The 24,788-nt window shown below is 41.0% G+C and overlaps 1 protein-coding gene across 4 annotated transcripts; it reads left to right on the forward strand.

The window, feature by feature from the left end:
- Positions 1–1,173: 1,173 nt before the first annotated feature.
- srrm2 (serine/arginine repetitive matrix 2) lies at positions 1,174–23,241 on the forward strand. Of its 4 annotated transcripts, XM_078161467.1 has the most exons (15): positions 1,174–1,376; positions 2,771–3,022; positions 3,492–3,587; positions 4,067–4,255; positions 6,316–6,399; positions 6,478–6,546; positions 6,627–6,656; positions 6,906–7,028; positions 16,917–17,055; positions 17,218–17,594; positions 17,667–19,412; positions 20,263–20,952; positions 21,227–21,295; positions 22,170–22,277; positions 22,724–23,241. In XM_078161467.1, the coding sequence occupies exons 2-15, from the start codon at positions 2,775–2,777 to the stop codon at positions 22,776–22,778; spliced, it is 4,023 nt and encodes a 1,340-aa protein (XP_078017593.1). In that variant the 5' UTR covers positions 1,174–1,376; positions 2,771–2,774; the 3' UTR covers positions 22,779–23,241. The 4 variants fall into 4 exon arrangements, with proteins under 4 accessions (XP_078017593.1, XP_033500477.2, XP_033500479.2 ...); XM_033644586.2 differs by having other exon boundaries at positions 17,218–19,412; XM_033644588.2 differs by having other exon boundaries at positions 17,221–19,412.
- Positions 23,242–24,788: the final 1,547 nt, after the last annotated feature.

A 24,788-nucleotide genomic window follows, 5' to 3' on the forward strand; every position in this document is an offset into this window, starting at 1 on the left:
TCTCCTAGGCTATGATTATCTTCAAATCCAAATGCCCAAGTGAGTTTAACCTGTACACACACACACACACACACACACACACACACACACACACACACACACACACACATAACTTAAACCTGAGCTTCAGCAAGGTTTACACTTCATTCACTTCTTAAGTTTTCAAATGCTGGACTTTGTTTAAGGTATGAACATGTTCAGTATTTGAATTAGAGATACATCATCTCAAGAAACACAAAATGCATTTTCCTTTTAATTTCCACTAAATTACTTTTTAGGTGAAATAAATTTTTTTCCACACTATGTAACACCAAGGCAGGAGGCTTTACTGTAACTCCTGCTCCCCCCGTAGCTTTATTGCTATAGGAGTAGCAGTAAAGCTCCTGAGACATTTCACAATCTCAAAATCAACCCATATTTAAACACTGGATCACTATCCTGTCCCAAGATTTAAGTAAGATGGTTAATTAGTTTAGTTAAAAACAAATTTGTTTGAGATTATGATCATAATGTAAACTGAAATATTTTAAGTAGCCTATTAAAATTTATGACACAGACTTCTCTGCAAGACATGACCCCAAGATTAAAGGGAAAAAAAGGACAATTAAACAGTAGCAAAGTAATTGGCACACAGTGAACTGAAAGGGCACTCAGGACATTGACTGTTTTCAAACTGGCTAACTGCTTGCAGAAGTTGTCCACTTTGTCCGGTTGATAATCTAGCCTTGTAACACACCAATTAACAAGTTGTATCTGTGACATTCTCTATTTACCTTTTTACATTTCTAGCATAGTGCACATTTAGTTCATGCACCCTCGTTTTGCACCTTACTGATAATTGATATTGGTTCTATTTGTTTTAATTGCACTCTGTATATTTGCTTTTCTCCCCACGTTACATTGCAACTGCTGTACAACAGTTTCCCTCCTTATAATCTTAGCACGGTCACATTCACATTCTTTTCTAACCTGTAATTGGAGCTTTTTGATACTTACACAAACTCAGATACTCAAACCCAATACATCGTGTTTTTATCATTGAATATAAATAAATATCGTCTATACATTTTCCCCATCAAAATTCCAAACCTATTATATATATAAGCCAAGTATACAATTTTACCCAAACACCTAAACGCACCGCAGTTTAAATATGCGTCCCTTGCGTATGACGTCGCTTGGTTTTCATTTCGTTCCTCCTCTATTTGGAGATCAGACCAGCTAACCGATAGCTAACTAGCCAGATTTCTTTATTTTCCCACAGTTCGAAAATCTCACTTGTTATAAGTGTTGTTTTATTATTTCAATCAACAGGATATTAATTATCGCCAATTTCTCCCGACGCCGTTTTCTCTCCGCTCCCGGAGAAAACACTGGTACGTAACAAATACGTTAGCATGCTAGCTTAGACAGGAATTGTTCGCTACGCACAAGTGTGGTTGGGCCTGTAGAAATGTGTAGCATTAAATTCACTACGTCGTTTGTTAAATTAAATGATAAAGCAGTAATTTTTAGCCATGTTAGCCTCAACCAGTGAGTCCTAATGTAGTATTTGATGGTTTGGCTTAGCTTCGAGTCATCATAAATATGCCATTTTACATTCAGACGTAGCAACAGGCCTGTTCTGGCGCACGTGCTAATGCGCGATAAAAATTAACTTTCACCGTGAATAAACACTCTAAATATGAATAGGGGTGCTTAATTAAACATACCAAGCGATACATACGTCTACTCTTTGTTTCACAAGCCTTTTATCAGCTATGATATGTTGGAAGAAACCTGTGCCACTCTTACAAAATGCCGCCGCCTGCATTTTAGTTTGTGTGTCTGTGGTTTCATTAAACTCTATAACTATGTTATTTTTTCTGCATTTTTGTCAGACACTTTAATTAAATGTAGGACTGGAAATACAGCCTTGGCAATGATCTTGAATCACTTCTGGTACATTTGTCAGCCATCTTAGTACACCAAGTTTCTCAGTATTTATAAACTGGATATCTTTATGGATGCAAGTGAGAAAAATATGACCAAATGCTGGCCATAGAGACATGCCCTACTATGGATCTCTTCATAGCCACTGTCAGTATAACAGAAAGACAAAGGTGTCAAATACTGGGTCAAAGTGAATCGTTACTCACAGGAGATAGGCACGGATTAATGCTCTGTTTACTACATTTTATTATCTTGTATTTCTAGTATTTGTTTTCAAGACTAAGTAACGATGATGCCTAAACCATGTTGCCTATTATTATTACATTGTTATTATTACTACAACTACACTGCATGTTTTACTATATTCTATACCTGATATTACTTAACCGTATTATACTATTCCGTCTTAATATGTTATATTTTCTTACCACCTTGTATGCCATATTACAGACAACACTAAGTATCTTATTAAAAGTATTCAATATTCTGGTGCACACTGTTGACATAAAATTAGACTCACTACCATTAATCATATTGTGTCATTATACCTTGCAACTTGTCACTTACTGTACCTCTTAACTTTGTCTTGAATTCCAGATCTTTTTTTTTTTCTTTTTCTTTTTCTTTTTTTTTTTTTTTTAAAAATGTACTTCTCTGTTAGGCTTAGGTTTATACCTCTTCCCATATTTGCTCTTATATTTTACTTTTCTTCTTCTCAGCTCTTATTTCTGTCTTTGTGCTGCTGCAATTCCTGAGTTTCCCCTTTGGAGACCTTAAAAGGCTCACGTAATCCTATCTATTTCTGTATTTCTGTTCTTTTTTTCTTTTTTTTTGGTAGAGCCATGTACAATGGGATTGGCCTGACAACTCCGCGGGGCAGCGGCACCAATGGCTATGTTCAACGCAACCTGTCAAGCCTGCGGGTCAAGCGGCCGCGGGATGAGCGCGGCGGCGAGCGGGATGAGAAGGACAGGGAGAGGCTGGAGAGTCAGCTCAACAGGCAACCCAATGCTGACATCCTGGAGCACCAACGAAAGAGGCAGCTGGAGGTCAAGTGTGCCGAACTGCAGGACATGATGGAAGAACAAGGGTAAGACAACAGCTGTATTCTAACATGAGGCTCCTGGACTACAAAGGGGTTTTGCTGACACGAATAGAGTTATAATTAACCTTGAAATAAATGAACCACTTCCAGGCTGTAAGCAGGTTTATAATATGCTAAATCTGTCCCCACTATGATCAGCTATTTTCAATATGAGTTACATAATTGATTTTCTGAAATGATTATCTGGTCTGTCAATTTTATGTAAGAAAAACAAATGCCCACCACAAGAACCAGAGCCAAAAGTGATGTCCTCAAATTGCTTTGTTTGTTGTAACATTTGAATTTGTTAAATGATGTACTTGTACTGTAACATGAAATTGTTGTAGTCTGTTTTATAACAAGGACATACAGTAGACAGAAGCTTGCTACAATAGGAGAAAAATAAGGAAAGCTGCAAGTTTTTTTTGCTTTTATCTGTACAGTGTTAGATACTTTTCTCTGTCTGGGTGGTCAGGTATTCAGCTGAGGAAATCGAGGAGAAGGTGAACAGTTTCCGTATGATGCTACAGGAGAAGCAGGAGCCGGCTGCTGCCACCACTGAGAGACCAACGTAAGTACAACACAAAAACAGGCAACTAGAAGAAAGACAAAAGAAAAAGAAAAGGCCACTTGTTGTGATGCAATAAAAGCTATTGTGATGGGTGAAATATTATTGTGGCTGCACCATAATGCATTGTTAGTAGTCTTTTGCACAAATAAAGACTACAGATTGTAAATATTAAGATATTTTAATATACAAATGTTGAACCCACATACTGTTAAAATAAGAAAATAATGCCAAATATCACCATTTTGTTTTGCACTGGTCCCTTATAATGTACTGTCCCAGCCTGTTTGAATAAGTGCTTGAGTGTTTTTTGATTTCAGAAAACCTCAATTCTAAAAGCCCTGAAATGTCATAATCAAACTCTGGAGGCTGAAACAACAGCACAAACAATATCAAAGCTGTGCTGTAAAGTACCCAGAATATTTCATTAGTTCATATTGCAGTGTCAGTAATACAAAGCTGTTTGATTTGTTATTTGTTAGGGTGACAGAGACTCATGCTCTGGCTGCAGCCAACCAGCAGAAGAATGACCGTCTTCGCGCTGCTTTTGGCATTGCCAGTGACTATGTGGATGGATCATCCTTCCATGCCGACCGCAAGGAAAAGGAGAAGGAGAAGAAAGAGCAGGAACGCCTGGAGAGAGAGAGGCTGCAGCAGCAGCAGAAGTATACGTGAGTAGAACAAAACACACCCACAGTGCATATCAAATGAATGGCTCTTTTTCATTTTAATTTCGCAAAGTAACAGAGCTGGACAGTGTGGCTAAAAATAATTGTCAGAATTCTCCAGCCTCAGTAAAAAGGTTTTTAAAGTGAGCATTCAGTATACATTTAAAAAGAGCTTTGCTCAAAGCTAGAGATGCGGGCAACAGCAGGGTGAACACATAGTCAGAGAAGTGTTAGTGACAGCAAACTTGCAGTCAGACTCAGCCCATAAAAATATATGCAGCATTCTTGGCTCAGTGTTTTGTCAGCTTTCAGAGATTTCAAAACTGCTTTCAGAGATTCCTAATAACCAAGCGTCAAAACTTGTGTTTGACACTTAATGTAAAAAAAAAAAAAAAAAAAAAAGAACAGTGTCCATATGTTATTCCTCAAGAACAAGGCCAGCATCAACTGGACAAGACGTGAAGATCAACAGTCAGTCAAGTTTCCGAGGCCAAATATCTTGATCTTACATTGGACCCTGACTTGAAATTTGACAAACATGCTAAAAAGATAAGCAGAGCTATAAAAGTTCATCTGTAAACATTTAGACTTCATCAGTGATTAACCCCCGAGAGATGTCATTTAATCATGCAATAAAAATACAGGACAAAAGTCCAATAAGATCACAACACTGTCACATCCTGGAAAACCTGGACATATGCACTTGAAACATGGTGCAACTGGGGCGTTGGTGGATTAGTGGATAGAGCAGGTGCCCCATGTACAAGGCTGTTGCGGCAGCGGCCTGGGTTTGAGTCCAGCCTGTGGCCCTTTGCTGCATGTCATCCCCTCTCTCCCCCTTTCATACTCAACTGTCCTGTCCATTAAAGGCAAAAAATATCTAAAAAAAAAAAAAAAAAGAAACATGGTTAAAGGCCTTTGGATTGTCTGCTAGGGAACTATAAAATATCGAACCAGAAGTTCTCCTTTGGCTAGATATCCTGTCTATAAAGAGAGCTAACATATTCAATGGGCTGCCCATTGGACTCAAAACAAAACAAAATTGTCAATATTTTAAAATTTCACTGGAGGAACTTTTAAAAGGCAATCAATCCTGTGCTCACCAGGTGGTCTGTAATTATAATTTATGTTATTTTAAGGGCCGTTCTACTGACAGGCATTGGAAATAAACGGTAGCTTTAAATGCTGTGATACACTGCATTGGATAATTGTCGCTTTTTAAGACATTGTGATACTTGTTGGAATCTTTGTAAATCACAAAACCATAGCAATGGCTAAAACACCACCACTGTGGTTGCTTACTTGTCAAGCATTTTTGTTCATACAGCCCAATATCAGAGATCACAAATTTGCCTCGAGATTTTGCAATCTGTAGCATAGAAAGCGTGTCACAATATCAGAAATTTAGTCGTCAGTACCAGTACCAGTTATATTCCACATACTCGATACCCAGTTTGATAACACAGTAGACAACAAACAAAAACCCAAATAAATCCCATGCACTAAAACCATTTGAAACTCACTCACTGTGAAGGTTATTTTTTTATAAATCTGGAAGTGTTCCCTCCTTTTGTCAGAAACGTTCAATGGTACTGATTGTATCCTGGTTTTCTGAAAATTTATTATGACTCCCTGATCATCCACCTTGAATGCACAGTACTTCCATACACAACTGTTACTGTTTATCTCTTCATAGTGGAGTTGAGGCGGAGCTGTCATTGCAGCTGCACATGTCGCCATCTTACACTTGTTGCTGTTGTTTTTCCTGTGCTGATAGATGTTTTCCTACTTATCTTGGCATGTATTGACAGCCTAGGACACTTGTAGGTGTGTATGTTGCTCTGTCAGGTCTAAAAGAATTGCATCCCCAGTACCTCCAGTACCAGTTCTCCTGATATGCCTACAGCATACGACTCCCTCTGTCTTTTTCAACCCACACTTCATATAAGCCCCCCCCCCCCCTTGAACAAGGGGAAAAAAACATACTACAGTGTAATATGTTCACTCATCACCCACCATTATTTCTGTCCTTGACTCAAGTTATGTTGCCTTTGTATTCTCAGGTTGGTGGAGGATTCGGATGAGTCAGATTCTCCTCCTAAGAAGCGCAGTCGGAAGAAGAAAAAGAAAAACAAGAACAGAGACAGGTGAGAAAATTAACTTAATAAGAGCAGTAAAGTTCCTGACAATAAATTAAAGGTCTGACAGTTTTTTGCTCCTGTCAGCAGCTCAGAGAGTCCCTCCCCGTCTCCTCGACGAGAGAAGAAGAAATCCAAAAAGAAGAAAAAGAAACGGTATTCCACCACTGGCTTCTAATGTTACATTGAAATATTTCACATAGACTGTGATTATTGACTGGAAATTTGTGTTTCAGTGAGGCATCAGAAGATGAAGAAGAAGACAGGTAGGTGGTTATCTGTCTTGTCTCATAAGCAGTCAGCAGGGCAGTGTTTCTTTGTTCTTGTCCTTGAACATTTCATACAGTAAAATTCTAACTGCAAAGAGACTGAGGTTTAGTTCTTGGGCTGAGAACTGTGGCTACAAAACTGCTTCTATAAACGTTTTATAAAAATTGGAGATCATTTTCACTAGTTGAGGGTTACTAAGTACATGTGATTGTGTGTAAATCATGTCCCTTCTGACCCTCACCCAGTCAAAGTTCCTCTGATGAGAAGCAGAAGTTGTCCAAGAAGAAAGGAAAGAAGAGTGAAAGCCCGAGTCCTCCAAAAGCAAAGGCAGTGAGACGCAGAAGTGTCTCTTCCAGCTCTGGTCACAGGTATGAGATGATATGATGATGATTATTTAATCAAAAATATTTCTTTTATTAAAATTCCTTCACGTCCTGGCAAAAGTTTACCACATGTTAATGACTCACTTAAAGGTAAATGAATCTGTACCTGCAGTATTTTTAGCTTTAAGTACATTTTTGATTTAAGAACTGGTTAACTGTCTTTGATAAAGTTTCTTTGTGTTATGTTAATACTCTTTATTGGTATAGAAAATACAAGAAGATTCATAGCCTGTTTCATTTCAAAAGACCAGAGAAGTTAATCACACTTGTAACTGCAGAGCAGTGCACTCACTTATTGTTCATACTCCAGAACATGTAGACCAACTGACATTAAGCTAGTAGTGGTTGTCAGCCCCCATTTCTGTGATTCAGTGGCATTTTGCCTTTCGACATTTTTGGGCAACACTTGGTACAAACCAGTTTGTTTGAAAATACAGAACCCTTATATAGAAGGGATGTCTTATCATATGCAATGCAGTTGAACCGATTAATCGGTTTGGCCAGTAGGAGGTGTTGTGCTTTTTTTTTTTTTTTGTCAGCTAAAGGCCCATTTATGCTCAACGTTAAATATGGATCCGGATACAGACAGAGCCTTCTGTCCATGCTCCGCGTTCATTTCGTCCATATTTCTACACGTTTCCATAAAGCTTATGGATACGGGCCAAACGGAGCAGTACCACCGGAAACCGTGGGGGCAGTGTTGCTGTCACTACCCGATACATAGCTCTAGTGAGACACGAAGAAGAAATAACAGTGGCGGAACTTTTTGAGGAAAGGTTGTGTGAGTTAGTTAGAAACTATAAACATCTCTATGATGTTACTTCTCCTGGACACCGGAATAAACACACGCTACAGAACAGCTGGGAGGAGATTGGAAGGGGGAAAAAAAGAATTCTCTGTCCTCCAGTTGCGATGTATTTAACGGCCTCACTGACCACTGCCTCCTACAACGCTGCCTCTGTTTTTGTCTTTTATGCAAGAGGTGCATTATCAATATCTCCTCCACAGTCGCCATGTTTGTTTTTGAGTTTGTTGTTGTCATAAACTTTTGACTCTGGGCTGCCCCCTGGTGGATATATTGGTTAACATAACGTAAAGGATGCATGGAAGTATGTGGGCAGTGATGGTAACATCGTTTGAAACGGACGTATACATTTTCGTATGTAAAGTCACAGGGGCCTTAACTTGGCTCAGATAGTGGCTGACGGTGCTGCGCAACCTCCACCAGTCATGCAGGGACATACCTCACTGACTGGAACAGAGGGGAGAGGAGGGTTGTGTAGGCATGGGTATCATTAAGATTTTATTGATATTACTACTGTTATCGATACTCGCATCAATTCGGTACTTTATTGGTACTATTATCAGTTCTTGTCCATTTCTAAATAATTGCTCTTTAGAAAATATATTAATTTTAAAAGAATAAATTCAGATCAAAGTCATGATTCAAAATAATAGGGGTGACCCCGAATAGTCAATGATTCGGTGATTCGATTCGGAGAAGTCTGATTCGACTGCCAGCCTTGCCGTCGAATTGTCGCAAAATGTAGTTATGAAACAAGACCGTACCATTCTGACTACATGGGGGTGCTCACTGCTGCTGAACATCTTGATTTGACATAGAATGTATTTGTTTTCTAGTAATTCATGATATATAGCCTATTTTTGATACAAACATCGGCCTAATTTCTGTTAATAAAAAATTGAAAATGACGCATGCGTTTAATCAGTAGGCATAATCATTACTACACAAGAATTAATTATCCAGTTGCTCAATCCAAATAAACTGAGGTGAGTGAGTGAGCTGCAGGACCATCAGAGCAGCAGCGAGGCCTACAGTGATTTAAAGTTAAAGTCCCACTGATTGTCACACACTTGAGTGTGTGAAATTTGTTGTCTGCATTTGACCCATCCCCTGAGGGAGCGGTGAGCAGCAGCAGTGCCGCGCTTGGGAATCATGTGGTGTTGATTTGCGGTGGCGGAGCACATAAACAAACACTTAGGAGGTAGGGATGGGTCACGAATTTCGAATAGTCGTTTTGTTTTTGAAAAATCGATTTTTTTAATGCGACTATTACTATTCGCCGTCTTATTCCCCCCCCCCCCCCCCCCCCCTCCCCTTTTATTTGACATGCAATTCAGCTCCGACCCGCACGAGGGCAGTATAGGATTGCTACAGCGGTGTGAGATGGGCTACCAGCTAGTTTGATGCTCTTCTACAAACAGGAGAAACATGCAGAGACTACTACAGTCAACAAAAAGTTCCGTGCGGAACAACTTCGACAAAATAAACGAAAATGAGGTGCAGTGCAAACTCTGTGAGGCAAAGCTTGCCTTATCACAAGTCTACAACAAGTATGCACAGTCATTTGAGAGCGAGGCACACAGGAGGCGGCGAGGGACCGTAACGCCAGGGCCACACCGCCCGCGGAAGCGCTGCGAATAGCCTCAAGAGTGCCGAGAAGCGAGGCCAGTTTCCTTTCGGCACCCATGTTAACTGATTGTGTCATCCACACCAGCTCCGTGGCTGGCTCGCGCCCTGCAGTGATCGTTTCGGTATCTGGTCTGTTTTCTGCGCGCCGCGAGCAAATGTGTCAAGCCGGGTGACGGAGACAACAGCTTGGGGGGGGGGGGACATAAAACAACAAAAAGTCATAGACAGTGTCAGTAGAAAACACAGCTTCTTGATGCAATATCTATGCTTCTCAGGTTTCAATCAGGGTCTCCAGTGGTGTCTCTGTTGTAAGACTTATATGTTGTCCATTTGTCCCATTTTGTGTTGAATTCAACTTGTTGGAGTCTCAGTATATGTGTGAGTCTTTCCATATCAAATATCTCCTCCATTATGTCCAACCAGTTCCTCAAAGTGGGAGGGTCCTCTCTGCACCACTTCCTAGTAACTGCCTTTTTGGTCGCAGCTAACAGAATTTTGACCAGATATTTATCTTCACATTGAACATTTTCACTTGTCAAATTACACAGGTACAAAATCTTACATGACATTTGTAGTTCATACCCCAGTATAGTTTTCAATTCCAGCCATACATCATTCCAATATTTTCTTATTCTAATACATTCCGAGAAAATGTGTGTGTCCTACATTCAGTTCCCCACACCCTCTCCAGCATGTTTGCTGAACAGTCTGTTGAAATTTGCTTTTTATCTTAGGAGTGATGAAGAACCTGGTTATATTTTTCCAACAAAATTCTTTCCACATCCTGGAGCTGGTGGTGGTTCGCTGAGTATCACAGATGTTAAACCAGTCCTCTTCAGTTAATTGTATTTTACTTTCTTTTGTCCATCTGTCTCTAATGTACCGTGTAGAGGTTCCCCTGTTCTTTTCTAGTCTCCGGTACAATGCTGAAATCACTCTACCTGTACTGTTTTTATATGCTTTACACAGTGTCACAGTCACATTAATCAACTCCTGGGGAAGATCTGGTTTTATTTCCTTCTCAAAGAAGTCCCTGACTTGGAAGTACCTAAATTGATCGTTAACCTCCAAGTCGTATTCTCTCTTCAAATTTAGAAAGCTCTTAATTTTGCCCCCATCAATTATTGTACACAGTGCTGTAATTCCCTTATTTATCCATTGTTTAAAATTGCTATCTGTCACCCCTGGTTTAAATTTAGAGTCATAGGCCACCCAAGTTAAAATTTTGATTTCCTTCTCCAAATTGTATTTCCTTATCACTGTGAACCAGATTTCCAGAGTGAGTCTAGTGATTGGATCGAGTAATTCCTCACACTTCTTGAACATGTCCCTGTTTGCTATAATACTTTGTACATGACACCCCTCTGTTTTCAATTCAATATCTTTCCACCTTGCAATATACATAGGATCACACCAGCTCACCAAGGGTCGAATTTGTGCTGCATAATAATATTCTGACAGGTTTGGTAAAGCTAACCCACCTTTATTTTTGGGGATCTGGAGAGTTGTAAACTTTATCCTAGGCTTCTTACCCCCCCAAATGAAGCGAGAGATTTTTTTGTTCCACTCTTTGAATTGTGAATTTGGAATTTCTATTGGTAATGATTGAAATAAATATAAGATTTATTGGTAATACGTTCATCTTTATGATTTCTATTCTGGAGCTAAAATCCAGCGTTAGCACTGACCACCTTTCCATATCTTTTTGAATTTCTTGGTTTAGGATCCTGTAATTAGTTTCATACAGTTTTGTTAGATTTTTAGCTATGATCACTCCTTAATATTTTATTGTTTTTGCATTCCATTTAAATTTATATGCTTGTTGAATATCCTGGGGTGGAATATAATTTATGGGTAAAACCTATGTTTTGGTCATATTGAGTTTATAACCTGACAAATGATAAAAAGAATCTAGTCTGTTCATAAGGTTGGGAAGACATCTATCTGGTTGTTTTAGACTAATCAAAATGTCGTCCGCAAAGAGCCCAATTTTGTGTTCTGTGCCCTTCACCTCTATCCCTGCTATACCTTCATCCTCTCGTATTGCTTGAGCCAAAGGCTCGATGAAGATCGCAAAGAGAGTCAGTGATAGACAGCACCCCTGTCTGGTAGATCTTTCTAGATTGAACCAGTTCGTAAGATTGCCATTTATTTTTATTTTAGCCTTTGGGTCCTGATAGTGTTTTTATGACATTTACCAAATCTGTGTTAAAGCCAAATTTTTCTAAACATAAATATAAAAACCTCCAGCTGACGCTGTCAAAAGCTTTTTCTGCATCCAAACTAAGCAACAGTGCACTTTCTCCCTTCTTTTGTACTTCATCAATTATGTGCAGAGTCCTCCTTATATTGTTTTGCGTTTGGCGTCCTTTGATAAATCCTGATTGGTCCTCACTTATTAGTTCTGGCATAAAGGTCTCAAGTCTCTTAGCTAGAGTGGTTGTATATATTTTATAGTCACAATTTAATATTGATATTGGCCTATAATTCTCACAGAATTCTTTGTCCTTTCCTTCCTTAGGGAGTACCGTAATTATGGCTTCCTTCCAAGAGGGGGGGATCTTTCCTGTTTTTAAGGTTTTTAGGCCCATTTCCACCGCAGGAACTTTGGGGTAATTTTACGGGGCCGGGGCCGTTGGTGCGTGTCTCCACCGCAGGAACCACCCCCGAAGGACAGAGTTCCGGGGGCTACAGGGTTTTACGGGGGCTAAACAAGTCCCTGCCTCGGAGTAGGTACTCAGAACGGCCCCGAAAGACTCCCGGCTGGGGCTTGGGGATTACTTGGTGCTGATTGGGCGGCAGTAGCTCAGTCCATAGGGACTTGGGTTGGGAACCGGAGGGTCGCCTGTTCAGGTCCCCGTCCGGACCAAAATATGGAGCGTGGACTGGTAGATGGAGAGGTGCCAGTTCACCTCCTGGGCACTGCCGAGGTGCCCCTGAGCAAGGCACTGAACCCCCCAACTGCTCAGAGCGCCTGTCATGGGCAGCCCACTCTGACATCTCTCCACTTAGTGCATGTATAGGTCCTGCTTGTGCATGTGTGTGTTCCGACCTGTGTGTAATTGACAAACAGTGAAAAATTGAATTTCCCCTCGGGGATTAATAAAGTATATAAAATTTTAAAAAAATTAATTAAATTAAAAATTGGATATACTCAAGGAGGGATGTGATGTCAACAGAAAGCAACAAAATAGCCGGCATTAGGCTCATTCAAGATGAACTGCGCCTCGCCTGAAAAGTAGACGAGAGCAGGCGGCCACAGCGGGGGGCAGTGACAAAAAGCTGCGGTGAAGTCGGACAGTTTCCCGACAGTTTCCAGCAGCCTTCAGTCCGTACAGGAAGTCACAGACACACTAACATCCTGTCTGGAATGATGTCAATTCATTAAAAAAGTGATCAGGCCCATATATCAGTTTGTTTTCACCATCAGTCACACAACATGTTTTCTGTTCACAGAATAAACCTTCAGGTCAGACAAATACAATTTTAATCTCTAAAATACAACAAAAATGAGTACTTTATCTAAAACGTCATCTTGTTGAGTCGACATCTGAACCAATGAGTTGTTAGATCAGGTGAGAGCCAGGCGGTGCAGTCGGTGGAGAGCAACTGCAGCGCCTGGCTCTAAAAACTGCGGCCGCCTCGCTCTTGCGATTTTATCGCCGTCCACTTTTGTAATACGTCAGAGCAAGTCGGGATGAAGTCGGACACAAAACTAACCGGCATGCATTGTGCGCCGATCGCCGGTGATCGAATCTGTGCAGGACTGGCTCATCTCGAACGAACCTATTTTTAAAACTCAGCAGACGAGGATTAGCTCGTTCATATAGCTTCGTCCATCATGTAAAAAAACTCACTAAATGGCCCGTGAAAAAAATATTATTTCCAGCGGATATCTTAGTTACAACATGATTGAGCTAACAAAGCAGTTTTGTATTGCTATGTGTGGTATTTATTCAGTTTTGGGAAATCACGATGTCTAGAAAGCATCAGTGGCTGCCGCTGACAGGGACAGCTAACAGCAGGCTAACATCAGGACGTCATCTGTTAAAAGCCTCTCGTTGTCGGATACGACATGGAACTACTCCAGTTAGCTCAATCATGTTGTAACTAAGACATCCGCTGGAATTTTTTTTTTCACGGGCCATTTAGTGAGTTATTACAGACACCGCTAAGGGCTATCAGCTAACGGCGCGCCTACATCGCCCCGGTAAATGGTCGCGCAACAATTACGTCACATCCAGAGCCCGTAACTTTACAGGAACCTTCCCCCCACTCCGCTCGGAGACACGGCGGTTGAGAGGGCCGAGCGAGAGGACGTTCCTGTAGTAGTTCCTGCCCCCCAAATAGTACCAGGAACTTCTTCAGTGGAAACGGGCCTATTGAATGCTGCTAGTAGTATTGGGCTCAGTTCCTTTTTAAATATTTTGTACCACTCGGCCGCAACGCCATCGCTTCCCGGGGTTTTATTTGATTTTAATCTATTGATAGCATCCTCTAGTTCCCTTAATGTAATATATGAGTTTATATCCTCATTTTGTTTCTCTCCTATTGTTGGTAAATCTAATGAATTCAGAAAATTTCTTATCGACTCTCCATCCGCTGAGGCCGGTTGTGAATATAATTTTTTATAGTAATTTTCAAATATTTTGTCAATTTTTTCTGGTTCATATTCAAGAGCATTGGTCATGGGGTCTCTGATTTTATGGATTGTATTCATGAGTTGCTGTTTCCTTATTCGTCTAGCTAGTAATTTCGTTGCTTTAGGACCCGATTCGTAATAAGTTTGTTTCGTGAATCTAATTTTCTTTTCCACTTCATTACCTAGAATCTCATTTATTTTTGCCTTTACTTCTTTAATTTGTTGAAGTATGCTTGGGTCATTCATGTTTTTATGTCATTGTTCTAAATTTTTAAGCTCTTTAATCTTGGTCTGATATAATTCCTGTCTAGCTTTCTTCAAATATGCTGTTTTAGATATTAGTTTTCCCCTCATAACTGCCTTCATAGCATCCAAAAGAGTGGTAAAATCTACTTCTCCGTTATCATTCTCTTCCCTATATAAATTTATTTCTGTTTTAATCTCCTCAACAAACCTTGGATTATTTAGTATGCTAACATTCATTCTCCATACTGTATTCCTTTCCCTACTTTTCAGTTTTAGTGTCAGGTGAAGAATAGAGTGGTCCGATAAGTCTGCTACTCCAATTTTACATTCCTCTATTCTAAATCTATCAACTGTATTCATAAAGAAATAATCAATCCTCGTGTGTACTAAGTGAGGGGCCGAGTAATGAGTGAAATCCCTCTCGAGAGGGTGTAATTCCCTCCAGACGTCTGTAATTCCAAGTTCAATCAATATGGTATTTATGTATCTGGCCACTTGAATTTTGCTACTTTTTTTTTTGTACTAGTTGTATCCACGTTCTGATTCAGTGTAATGTTAAAATCCCCTCCACATATTAAAATCCCTTCTGTTTCTTGTACCATGGTCTCAAATAGATTTCTGAAAAACCCCTTATCACTGTCCGGAGGTGCATAGACATTAATGAGTGTAACCAGTTGATTTTCAATTTTACCCTTGACCACAATATACCGTCCCTCTTTATCTTTTATTTCCTTTAAGGTCTCAGATTTTGTTGTGTTTGGAATCAAAATTATTACTCCCCTTTTACTACCTCCTTTACAATACAGTAACAATAGAACAGTGCTTCCGATAACAACGGGCTTCCATAGCTGTGCCCGAGTCCTTGTTGGTAGGGGAGGGGAAGGTCCCCCAATATTGGTGGAGCCCCTCACTAGAGGTGGGTGGAGGCCCAAAAAGGGGTCCCCCTTGCCTTCTAGTAATGTCCAACATTTCCCAATATCCTTGCTTTACCAGTCTAAATATTTATTTGGAGAAGCCTATGTACAGGAGAAAAACTGTGGCTTTACGTCCAGAAATGAGCGAATCAACTAAAATACAATCCCCTCATGCATTACGATTACTACCAGGAAGAGGTATGTGCTCTTAAATCAAACTTTTTTGAAGGATTATTCGTTTACCTGAAGTGTCTTGAAACAAATTTCACCGCTGATTGTTTTCTTGATAGACTCTGATTTTTTTATTTGGCTACTTTTTGTCCGACGATTGAGAACGGTGACGCACAGTCCGTGTGGATGAACTTGTATGAACCTGAGTTGATTAATGAAGTAACTTGACGTCAGAAAGAAGGAAAACTGTTTTACTGTCCTTGTGTAAAACATAACGTTAGTGTCGGTGGATGAGAGACTGTGGACGGAGCATATTGAATATCACTGTCTACATGTTTACATGTTCATGCATGCTAAACACGTGTATTGATAAATTATTGGCTTCTTACGCGCTAAGGTTTAATTCCACTTACAGTAACGAGTGTTAGCTGCTGTCAATTCTCATAATTTTTGAGTTATCTTCATTTTGTTTCCACCGCGGTTGCTCAGCTGTTCACCAGTTACCATGTCGTGTAGGTGTGGATGTGTGTGTATGTGGAGGAGTACAGCCCCAGCACAGATGAGAGGCTGCAGGATGATAATGAATTAAACCAAAATGTTAAAAGAATACTACAGTCTTTGTCAATTTAGCCCCGGGACTAATTTAGTACCGGGTTTTGGTACCCATCCCTAGGGTTGTGTTGAATTAAGCAAAAGGGAGCTTTATCAGTGGATACAGCTCCAGAGAAAGCAGGTTCCTTCTGCTGGGTGACTGTATCTAAGTGTATATCTCTTCATTTTAACATGTATTTACATTATATTTTTTGGGCTGGACTGCAACAGCAGGACCAGCCTATAAACACAAAAGTCTGTCACTGAGACTGACTGACTGAGTGATTACGTTACACCATTGTAACCCAGTTAGCACGAGTTTGAGTGATGCAGTTAGACCTGTGGTCAGCACAATATCTCCACTCTATCCTTTTCAAATCAAAAGCTCTTTGTATTAAAAGCCCTCTAATGTTTCAAACATAATCCAGCTATACTAGGTTTTGACCTAGTCTTGTTTTTATGTTTTATGAATCATTTAAAAGTATTTGAGTATTTTGAAAATACAAACTTACTCCACAAAGTATCTTGTTAAAAATTAAATTTTTTTTCCCAGCCGTGTCAAATACAAGTAACAAAATACTGAAAAGTAATTGAAAATATTTTAAATACAATAAGTAAGTAAGAAATGCTCATCATCTCTGATCATCATTTGGCAGTGAGTCTCCATAGACATGGTTAAAGTAAAGTCATTTAATACCTGAGGATCTCAGCTTGACATTAGGGAAAATAATAGCTCAAACAATATAACAAAAGATATCAGCTAATTAATAAGTTATCAGCTTTTTCTGCCCCAGACTCTCATTATAATATCAGCCTTTAAAGATCCACTCTGTGTCAACCTCTAAAATGCATTTTTTTTTCTCTGATATTAACAGCCAGTCCCCAGTTCTGCTGAGATCACGTAAACAGGACCAAACTGCAAGAAAATCTGATGAAGGTAGAAAGGGGAGATCGCCAGACAGGAGGACACGAGACTACGAGGAGCACAGCCCACATCATCAGAGAAGTGAAGGGGTAAGGCTGAGGCTGCTGCATTAGACTAAACATTCTAAACATTTTGCTTTTAGTGTCCCAAACTAAATTTAAACTGATTCATTTTGGCATGTATCTTTGGCTCTCTCTGTGAACATTAAAATTGTGTGTTAAATGACACCAACAAATCTTTCCTTCATCTAGAAGAAGCCCAATCTTGAGAGAGAGAAGCAGCGGCCAAGTGAGGTGGAGAAGACCTCCTCCAAAAGAAGACATGATTCTTCATCCCCTTCTCCACCACCACAGACAGAAAAAAGCAGGGAGAGGGAGAAAGGGAGGCGTTCCAGGAGCAGAGAAGTGGAGAAAAGGAGACGTTCCCCGAGCATAGAAAACATGAGGGAGAAAGGGAGGCGTTCAAGAAGCAGAGAGATGGAGAAAAGGAGGCGTTCCAGGAGCATAGAAAAAGAGAGGGGGAGAGGAAGGACCCCCAGAAGCAGAGAAATGGAAAAAGGACAGCGATCGAGGAGCAGAGACAACGAGAGAGGGAGGCGTTCAAGGAGCAGAGACAACGAGAGAGGGAGGCGTTCAAGGAGTAGAGAAAATGAGAGGGACAAAGGGAGGCGTTCCAGAAGCAGAGACATGGAGAAAGGGAGGCGTTCAAGAAGCAAAGATGTGGAGAAAGGGAGGCGTTCAAGAAGCAAAGATGTGGAGAAAGGGAGGCGTTCAAAAAGCAGAGATGTGGAGAAAGGCAGCCTTTCAAAAAGCAGAGATATGGAAAAAGGGAGACGTTCAAGAAGCAGAGAAAAGAGGGACAAAGGAAAGGAGAGCGTTCCTCAGAGGACCAGACATGACTCGTCCTCATCCAGTTCTCCTTCTCCTCCACCTCAATCCAAACAAGAGACAAGGAGGGTAGGAAGCAGAGACACTGAGCGGGAAAAGGACAGGAATAAACAGGACAAAAAGACAAGACATGACTCTTCATCCCCCTCACCTCCCCCTGAAAAGGACAGGGCTAGGAGGGAGAGGAGTGGAGAGAGGGAGCGCAGGACTGACAGAGATCTGCACTCAAGGGCGCCAAATGATAAAGACAACAGGAGAGACACTGGTAAGAGACAGGAGAGAGAGGCGTCTCCTGTCCAACAGAAAAATGACAGGAGAAGGGATGGAGGACACTCATCCCGCACTTCTCTGTCACCAGCCTCTCACTCACCTGTCACCAATGGGCGTCAAAGAGAAAGGGAGGACGAGAGGAGAAGAGAAAAAGACAGGGAGAGTGTTAATGAGAGGGACAGGCATCTGAACCGTCAGAGGGAACTAGACAGAGAGCGTGCTCAAGATGGCATCGAAAAGAGAGATGAGGCTGTCCGATCGAATGCAGAGGGCAGGCGAGATGGGTCAAGACCTGCAGACAAAGGCAGGGGTGAAAGACCAGAGATGAACGAGAGCCAAGAAGAGACTAGAAGCCCTCTGAGGAAGGAGAAACAAGATAAGGAGAAACAGACTGAGAAAAAAAGACAAGGGAGCAGCAGCAGTAGTAGTAGCAGTGGTAGCAGCAGCAGTAGCAGCAGTGATAGTGACAGCGATAGCTCCTCATCCTCCTCTTCACCTTCCTCTTCCTCTTCGTCCTCATCCTCTGAAGATGAGGGCAAGGCGAAAAAGGCCAGGTCTGCAGGGAAGGAAAAAAGTAGCCCCTCAAAAAGTGCACCATCAGCCATTGGAGCTGCAGTTCAAAGGTATTTAGCTAACGGTAGAATGGAAAGCCCTGTCTCCTCCTCTGAGGGCGACAGGCTCCAACGAGCCCAGAAGGAGAGAGAAGGTGGCGGAGACAAACGTGAGAGGGTAAGCGCTCCCCACAGAGCCCCTGCAGAGACTTACCCATCCCGAAAAAAAGGTCATGAGCGATATAGCCCCACACAAATGGACAGCCCCACTCCACCTCCTTCCCCATCCAACAGAGCAGACACCAGCAGAGGCAGCAACAGGTACTCCCCCTCTGAGGCCAAGGCAGAGAAAACAAGAATGGAGGCAAAAGTCGGGGAGAGGGAGAGAGGTAGGGAGAGGGACACAAACAGGAGGCCAGCGAGGTCCAGCCCCTTAGCCAGGAGGTCACGCTCTCCTCCCCAGAAAAGCTCCACAACCTCCCCAGCACGTCGCACTCCACCAAGGCAGTATCAGGAACCCCCACCCCGATCCAGGAGAGCTTCTCCTCCTCCAGCCTGGTCAGACCGGGAGAGAGAGAGACAGAGGGACAGAGAGAGGGAGAGGGAAAGAGAAAAAGATAGAGAAAGGGAGAGAGACAAGGACAGAGAACGGGTTGCCAGGAGGAGCAGGTCCAGAAGCTCAAGAAGGCGCAGCAGGTCCCGGTCTAGAAGTCCCAGGAGGCGAAGCCCCCCCAGCAGGTAAGATGAAACCTTTATGTACGTTAAAGTTTGCCTTATCTGATTAGGGATGAATTGGTTTGACGTGCAGATTACAATCACCTTTTAATCTGTATTTAGCTTTTGCTCTGCTCAGAATAACCAGTGAGTGATTCACAAAATCATGGTAACAAGATGGCTGCCCTAAATACCTCATAGGAATGGGAACTGTTCAAATGTTTGGACCTTAAATACACAGAAAAAAGTAAAGTTTATTTCATGCACATGTCTTGACCTTTTAATGTAGCTTCATTTCAGAAAAAATAATGATGAAATGTAGAGTATGACAGTAAATAGACACACCAACAAACAGGACAGTTAAGTACAGGTGTGTGTGTGTGTGTGTGTGTGTGGGGGGGTGGGTGTGTGTGTGCTGCAAAATTGTAATGAATAAATACATGACTTCTTTTTTATTTAAAACAAAAGTTAAGTGCGAACAGATCATTACAGATTGAGCAACAATTGGTATTCCAGTAATAGTGTAAATAGGGCTCTTTAATGAAACTTACTGGATTCTGTTTTTGTTTATTTTTTGGTTTTTAAATATACCAAATGAAAATGTAAAATAACCGTCAGAATTTTTAAGATTTTAGAAGCATGGATTTTTTTTAGAAGATTGTAGATAATAGATTAATTATGTGATATCACAGAAACATAATCATTTACTCTGATGTCATAAGGCAGGTAATCTGGTTTTTTTTTTTTTTTTTTTTTTTTGGGTGGCATTTTGTCTTTATTGGACAGTTTAGACAGTGAAGATGTAGACAGGAAATGCGGGAGAGCGTGGAGTATGACATGCTCATGTACTGTGTTTTATATTTTCCTTTTCTAGGTCCCATCGTTCTCCCTCTCCACAGCGGCGAAGGAGGAGCAGTCGCTCCCTCTCTCGAGAAAGAACGAGAGAAAGGGAACAGGAGAGGATCAGGCAGAGGGAGGCAGAACAAGAGAGAGAAAGGGCGAAGGAGCGTCTGCCCCCAAAAGATGTTCCCCAGCCCCGCAGGTCCTCCTCCTCCTCGTCATCTTCCTCCAGCTCCTCCTCTTCATCTTCGTCCTCACCGTCACCACAGCGAGAGAGGAAAGACACAAAAGCATTAACAGAGAGAGACAGGAGAACAGAGCAAGAGGATGAGAAGAGAGATAGAGAGCAGAAAAGTCGTTCTTCTTCTTCACACGCCCCTTCCAGAGACTCATCCCATGCCCCAACCTCAGGTAGGAGAGGCTCCCAGTCCGACTCCAGGCGCTCCGATGTGCCCTCCAGAAGGTCTCCGGCTGGCAGCCAACCAGAAACCAAACAGTCGTCACGAGGTCCAACCAGGAAGCAGTCCCCAGTGACAGTCCCTCAACCGTCAGACCAAACAGTCAGAAGAGAGAGCGCTGTAAACGGGAAGGAGGCGAGTGAAAGCAAGAAAGCCAACAGGAGCAGCAGCTCCAGCTCCTCTTCCTCGTCCTCATCCTCCTCTTCTTCCTCTTCCTCATCATCCTCTTCAGACAGCTCTGACTCTGAAGTGGAGCAAGAAAAGGGGTAAGCAAGAAATGGGGGAAAGTTGAACTGTGTGAGATAAATGTCAAGTCAGTTTTATTTATATAGCCCAATATCACAAATCACAATTTGTGCAATAGATGTGGTGTGTAGAGAATAGACTGACACAATGAAACTACAATAGATGAACATTAGACACTGAAAAAGCCAGGCTTTTATTCCTTATGATCACAAAATAATGATACACTTGTTTTACTGATTAATCATAAATGACTTAGTAGTTATTAATAATTACCCTTGTTGCCGTTTTTAATAGGAAGACAGACAAACCTCAAAGCTCTTCATCGTCTTCCTCATCAGAGAATGAAGAGGAAACTAAAAAGAGGTAAGGAAAAGAACTGAAAATTTGATGTCACTCATGAGGTTTGGTATTACTTGTAAGTCATGTGACGCGGGGCCGGGTGCATACTTGAAAATATCTGTCAGAAAGTGAAAAAGCAGCATTCCAAGTAAGTTTTTAGGCTAATAACTTGGAGAAACACTGCGTGCAATTGTCCACCTTCTCTTCCCCCTTCTCTCTCTCTCTGTCTGTCTGTCTCAAACACACACACACACCTTAGAAAGCGCTGCATTGCCGCTTATCTCTGTCCTCAACCCATGTCTTGCACTCTGATTGGCTGTAATTCGCCGACTAAGTCCCTTACAGGTTGAGATATTTAGGCTGCTAAATAATCTGGGGAGCGTGTGCGATGCATTGGTTTGGTGAGCCTCTTGACTTGTTTTTTGAACAGTTCACACAGCGCTTGAGAGCCAGTTTACAAGTGCTGAGCCAACCCCAATTTGCCTCCGATCTGGGGCTTTGTAAGGCAGCTCCCAAAACTGTTGGCAGGTGGAGTCGTTATTTTTACATTTTGATATGGAGGCCTTGTGCCATTTATAACAATCCACTGTTGTATTATCGGGTTGAGTCGTATTGATTGGCCATGACTCAGCAGCTCAAACAGAACAACACTGTGAGGAAGACACTGATGTCAGCAGCGTTTAGCTTTTCATTCTGCCTTTTAAGGATGCTTCTAAAGGGGGTAGGCTACCGATTGTTCAGTAACTAAATTGTCTGTAACATCATTCTTTTTTTGCTTCCCCAACTGTTGTTTGAATACAAACTTTTACTGGAGATGTTTATGCAAAAACTAAACTAGAGTTCTACAGATGTGTTCTGGCTTTGAGACTTTGACTGACAGTTGTGTTTTCCCTCACAGCCCTGCCATGCCATGCAGGGTGCCGGCTGATTCACTGAGAGATTCTCGCTCACTCAGTTATTCTCCTCCAAGGTATATGAGAGCAGCGCCGCCCTCGCCGAGCCGCAGGTCTGTAGCCACTACGTGGCAATTAAAGAGCATGTGAACAGCTTTACAACAGAAATATAATTCCAATTCCTGTCATACTGTATGTTTCAATACAAAGAATATAAAGCAAAAAGCCTTTATCAAAATGCTGTATCATCTTAATTACTTGTGTGCATGTAAATGTACTGCTTCTAGATTTGACACCAGATAAAACAACACTTAAATATGCAAAGCTTGAAATTGCTTTCTTTACCTACATTACCTTAACAACAGATGTTGGGTGCCTCCATATAAATGTATTTTTATGTTTGTTCACCCTGTCTTACATAGAATCTGTTGTGGTTATTGAATTGTGTTATAAAAGTAACATTTATGTGACACTTAGTTTATTTATCAGCACAAAATATCCTAAACCACCAGTGACAGCTTTATAGATTGTGATTATTTTACTCTTTCCTTCCTGGTAGGAGTGACAGCAGACAGTCACCAAGCCGCTCGTCAAGCAGCAGACGAAGGAAATGAACAATCAACTTGAGGCGCTTCACTTCTCCTTCTGTGTTGTTTCTCTGGTCACCTCGGGCTGGTCGGAACTGGACTGTAACACAGACCTTACAGCCAGCGGTCAATAGATACTCCTCTGTGAACATCAGGGGACTCGTTTTGGTTCTGGGCTGCCACACAGTAATCAACAACGCGTTTGTTTTTTAAGCGGCAGTGACCCAAGGCTGGCTTGTACATTTCTTTTTATGAGTTGAATAAGAAGCATACACATTCACACATGCAAACACAGTTAAGTAAAATGTAACTCTAACAATGTTCCTCTGTACTTGTACTGTTTGTTGCATTCTACCTGTAGATATGAGCTGTCTGTATTTTGGTTACTATCATGTAACAGATCTCAGATTTCCATTTAATGTGAGCAGAAACCGAAATGTGGTTAATTTCTTTGTTGAAAATGGTTAATAAAAGGCAATTGTACATTTTATATGTGTAGAATTTGTCTTTTTGGTTACTGTGGGACATTAAAACTTAACGGTAGATTTTGTGATGTTTTATATTTTTCTTCAAATCTCATGAAAAGACCTAAATCAGCACAGAATGCATCTAATGCTACTTTCAAGCATTGTGTGTGTACCAGAGCCTGATATATCTTCTTCCTCTGTGCCGTAGAGCTCAATTGTTGTCCAAACACTATTAATAACACATTAATAGCCACACTGTTGCACTGGGTGATATGTCCCTTTATTATTTTTTGACTCAGTTTCACATACACCATCCTGCTGCCCCAAATAACTCACCAAAGCACCAAATTTTGATTAATCCACTACTACTAGTCCCCATCAAATGCACCTTTTCCTCCTGTTTGTTTGATATGAACTACAGAGATGAGCTATTCTTGGAAATTACTGAGCCTTTTATTTTTTTTAAAGGAAACATTTGCCAGGTGGTTTTAAAGATTCACATCTTTGGTAGGTTGAGAGACAGATTTATACACTGTTAATCTTGGTCTTCGTGAAATTTATTGACAATAAAAAAAAACGTAGAATGTTGTTATCTTTTAACGTCAATAACCTTGTATGACCCACTGGTAGGTCCATCATTACAAAGTAGTTTAAACCAGTTTAGCTTCAATCCAATTTTTTTTTTTTTTTATTTTTTTTTTGAAATTCCAAAACAAAGGGGAGTATTGCCATGTTTTCTATAATGGAATGCTGCAGTCATAACAGAAGGAATCTAAGGTTTTAATATTTCTCAGCGTAAACAATATGAAGCTTAAATTAGATGTATGTGAGACATTTGTGTGTTTTTCTTTTAAGGTCTTGTCAAGTGACTAAAAGAGGGAGGTTAAGGTGAAAATCACATTTAAGAGGTTGCTCCTGTTGCTGAGGTTTGCTGTAGAAGGAGTGGTATATTACAGTTACCTTTGGGATTGATTCTAATACAGCATTTCACCTAGTCCTAAACCTCTGATGGATAAACCCACTAGTGTTTTAAATTTTTAAAGCTTGTCCACGCTTTATGTGTGAGGGTGAAACAAGCTATAGACGGAAGGATTACTCATGTCAACTGTGACCGGACACTGGTGTTGGCTGCTGTTGCAATAGTGAAACTCAGATGAGGACATCAGTGTTAGGTGTGTCTTTACTGGTAGTTTCATTTCACACAAATCTCAGATAATACCAATTCAGCACTATATGTCAGCATTTCTGGTTAAAGTTCAAACAGGCTTGTGGCAGTGATGTAAGTGAACTGAGCTGAATGTTTTTACCTTTTGGTGCAAAGACCTAGACCATCACTAGACAGTGGTTTGGATCTTGTTCACTTACTTATTTGTGAGAGTTGATGTTTGCACTCTGTGTTTAAAATGGGACAGACTTAATCAGCCCTTTATGATTCATTCATGTCCAGGATTGCTGACAGTTGTAGCTCAGATGAGATACAATCCTGAAGCACTGCAGGGGCGAAAGAAATTCCATCTAAATCATGGACACAAAAATTGAAAAACCAAGTTCAAATTCTTTATCTATCATT

This window comes from Epinephelus lanceolatus, chromosome 18, assembly GCF_041903045.1.
Source record: "Epinephelus lanceolatus isolate andai-2023 chromosome 18, ASM4190304v1, whole genome shotgun sequence".
Taxonomy (NCBI): Eukaryota; Metazoa; Chordata; class Actinopteri; order Perciformes; family Serranidae; genus Epinephelus; species Epinephelus lanceolatus.

Coding starts and splice junctions, on each gene's coding strand:
- srrm2 (XM_033644586.2), top strand. CDS start 2,775: ATGTACAATGGGATTGGCCTGACAACTCCGCGGGGCAGCGGCACCAAT. Junction 4,256..6,315: donor CAGCAGCAGCAGAAGTATAC/GTGAGTAGAACA, acceptor TTGTATTCTCAG/GTTGGTGGAGGATTCGGATG. Junction 6,547..6,626: donor AAAAAGAAGAAAAAGAAACG/GTATTCCACCAC, acceptor TTTGTGTTTCAG/TGAGGCATCAGAAGATGAAG.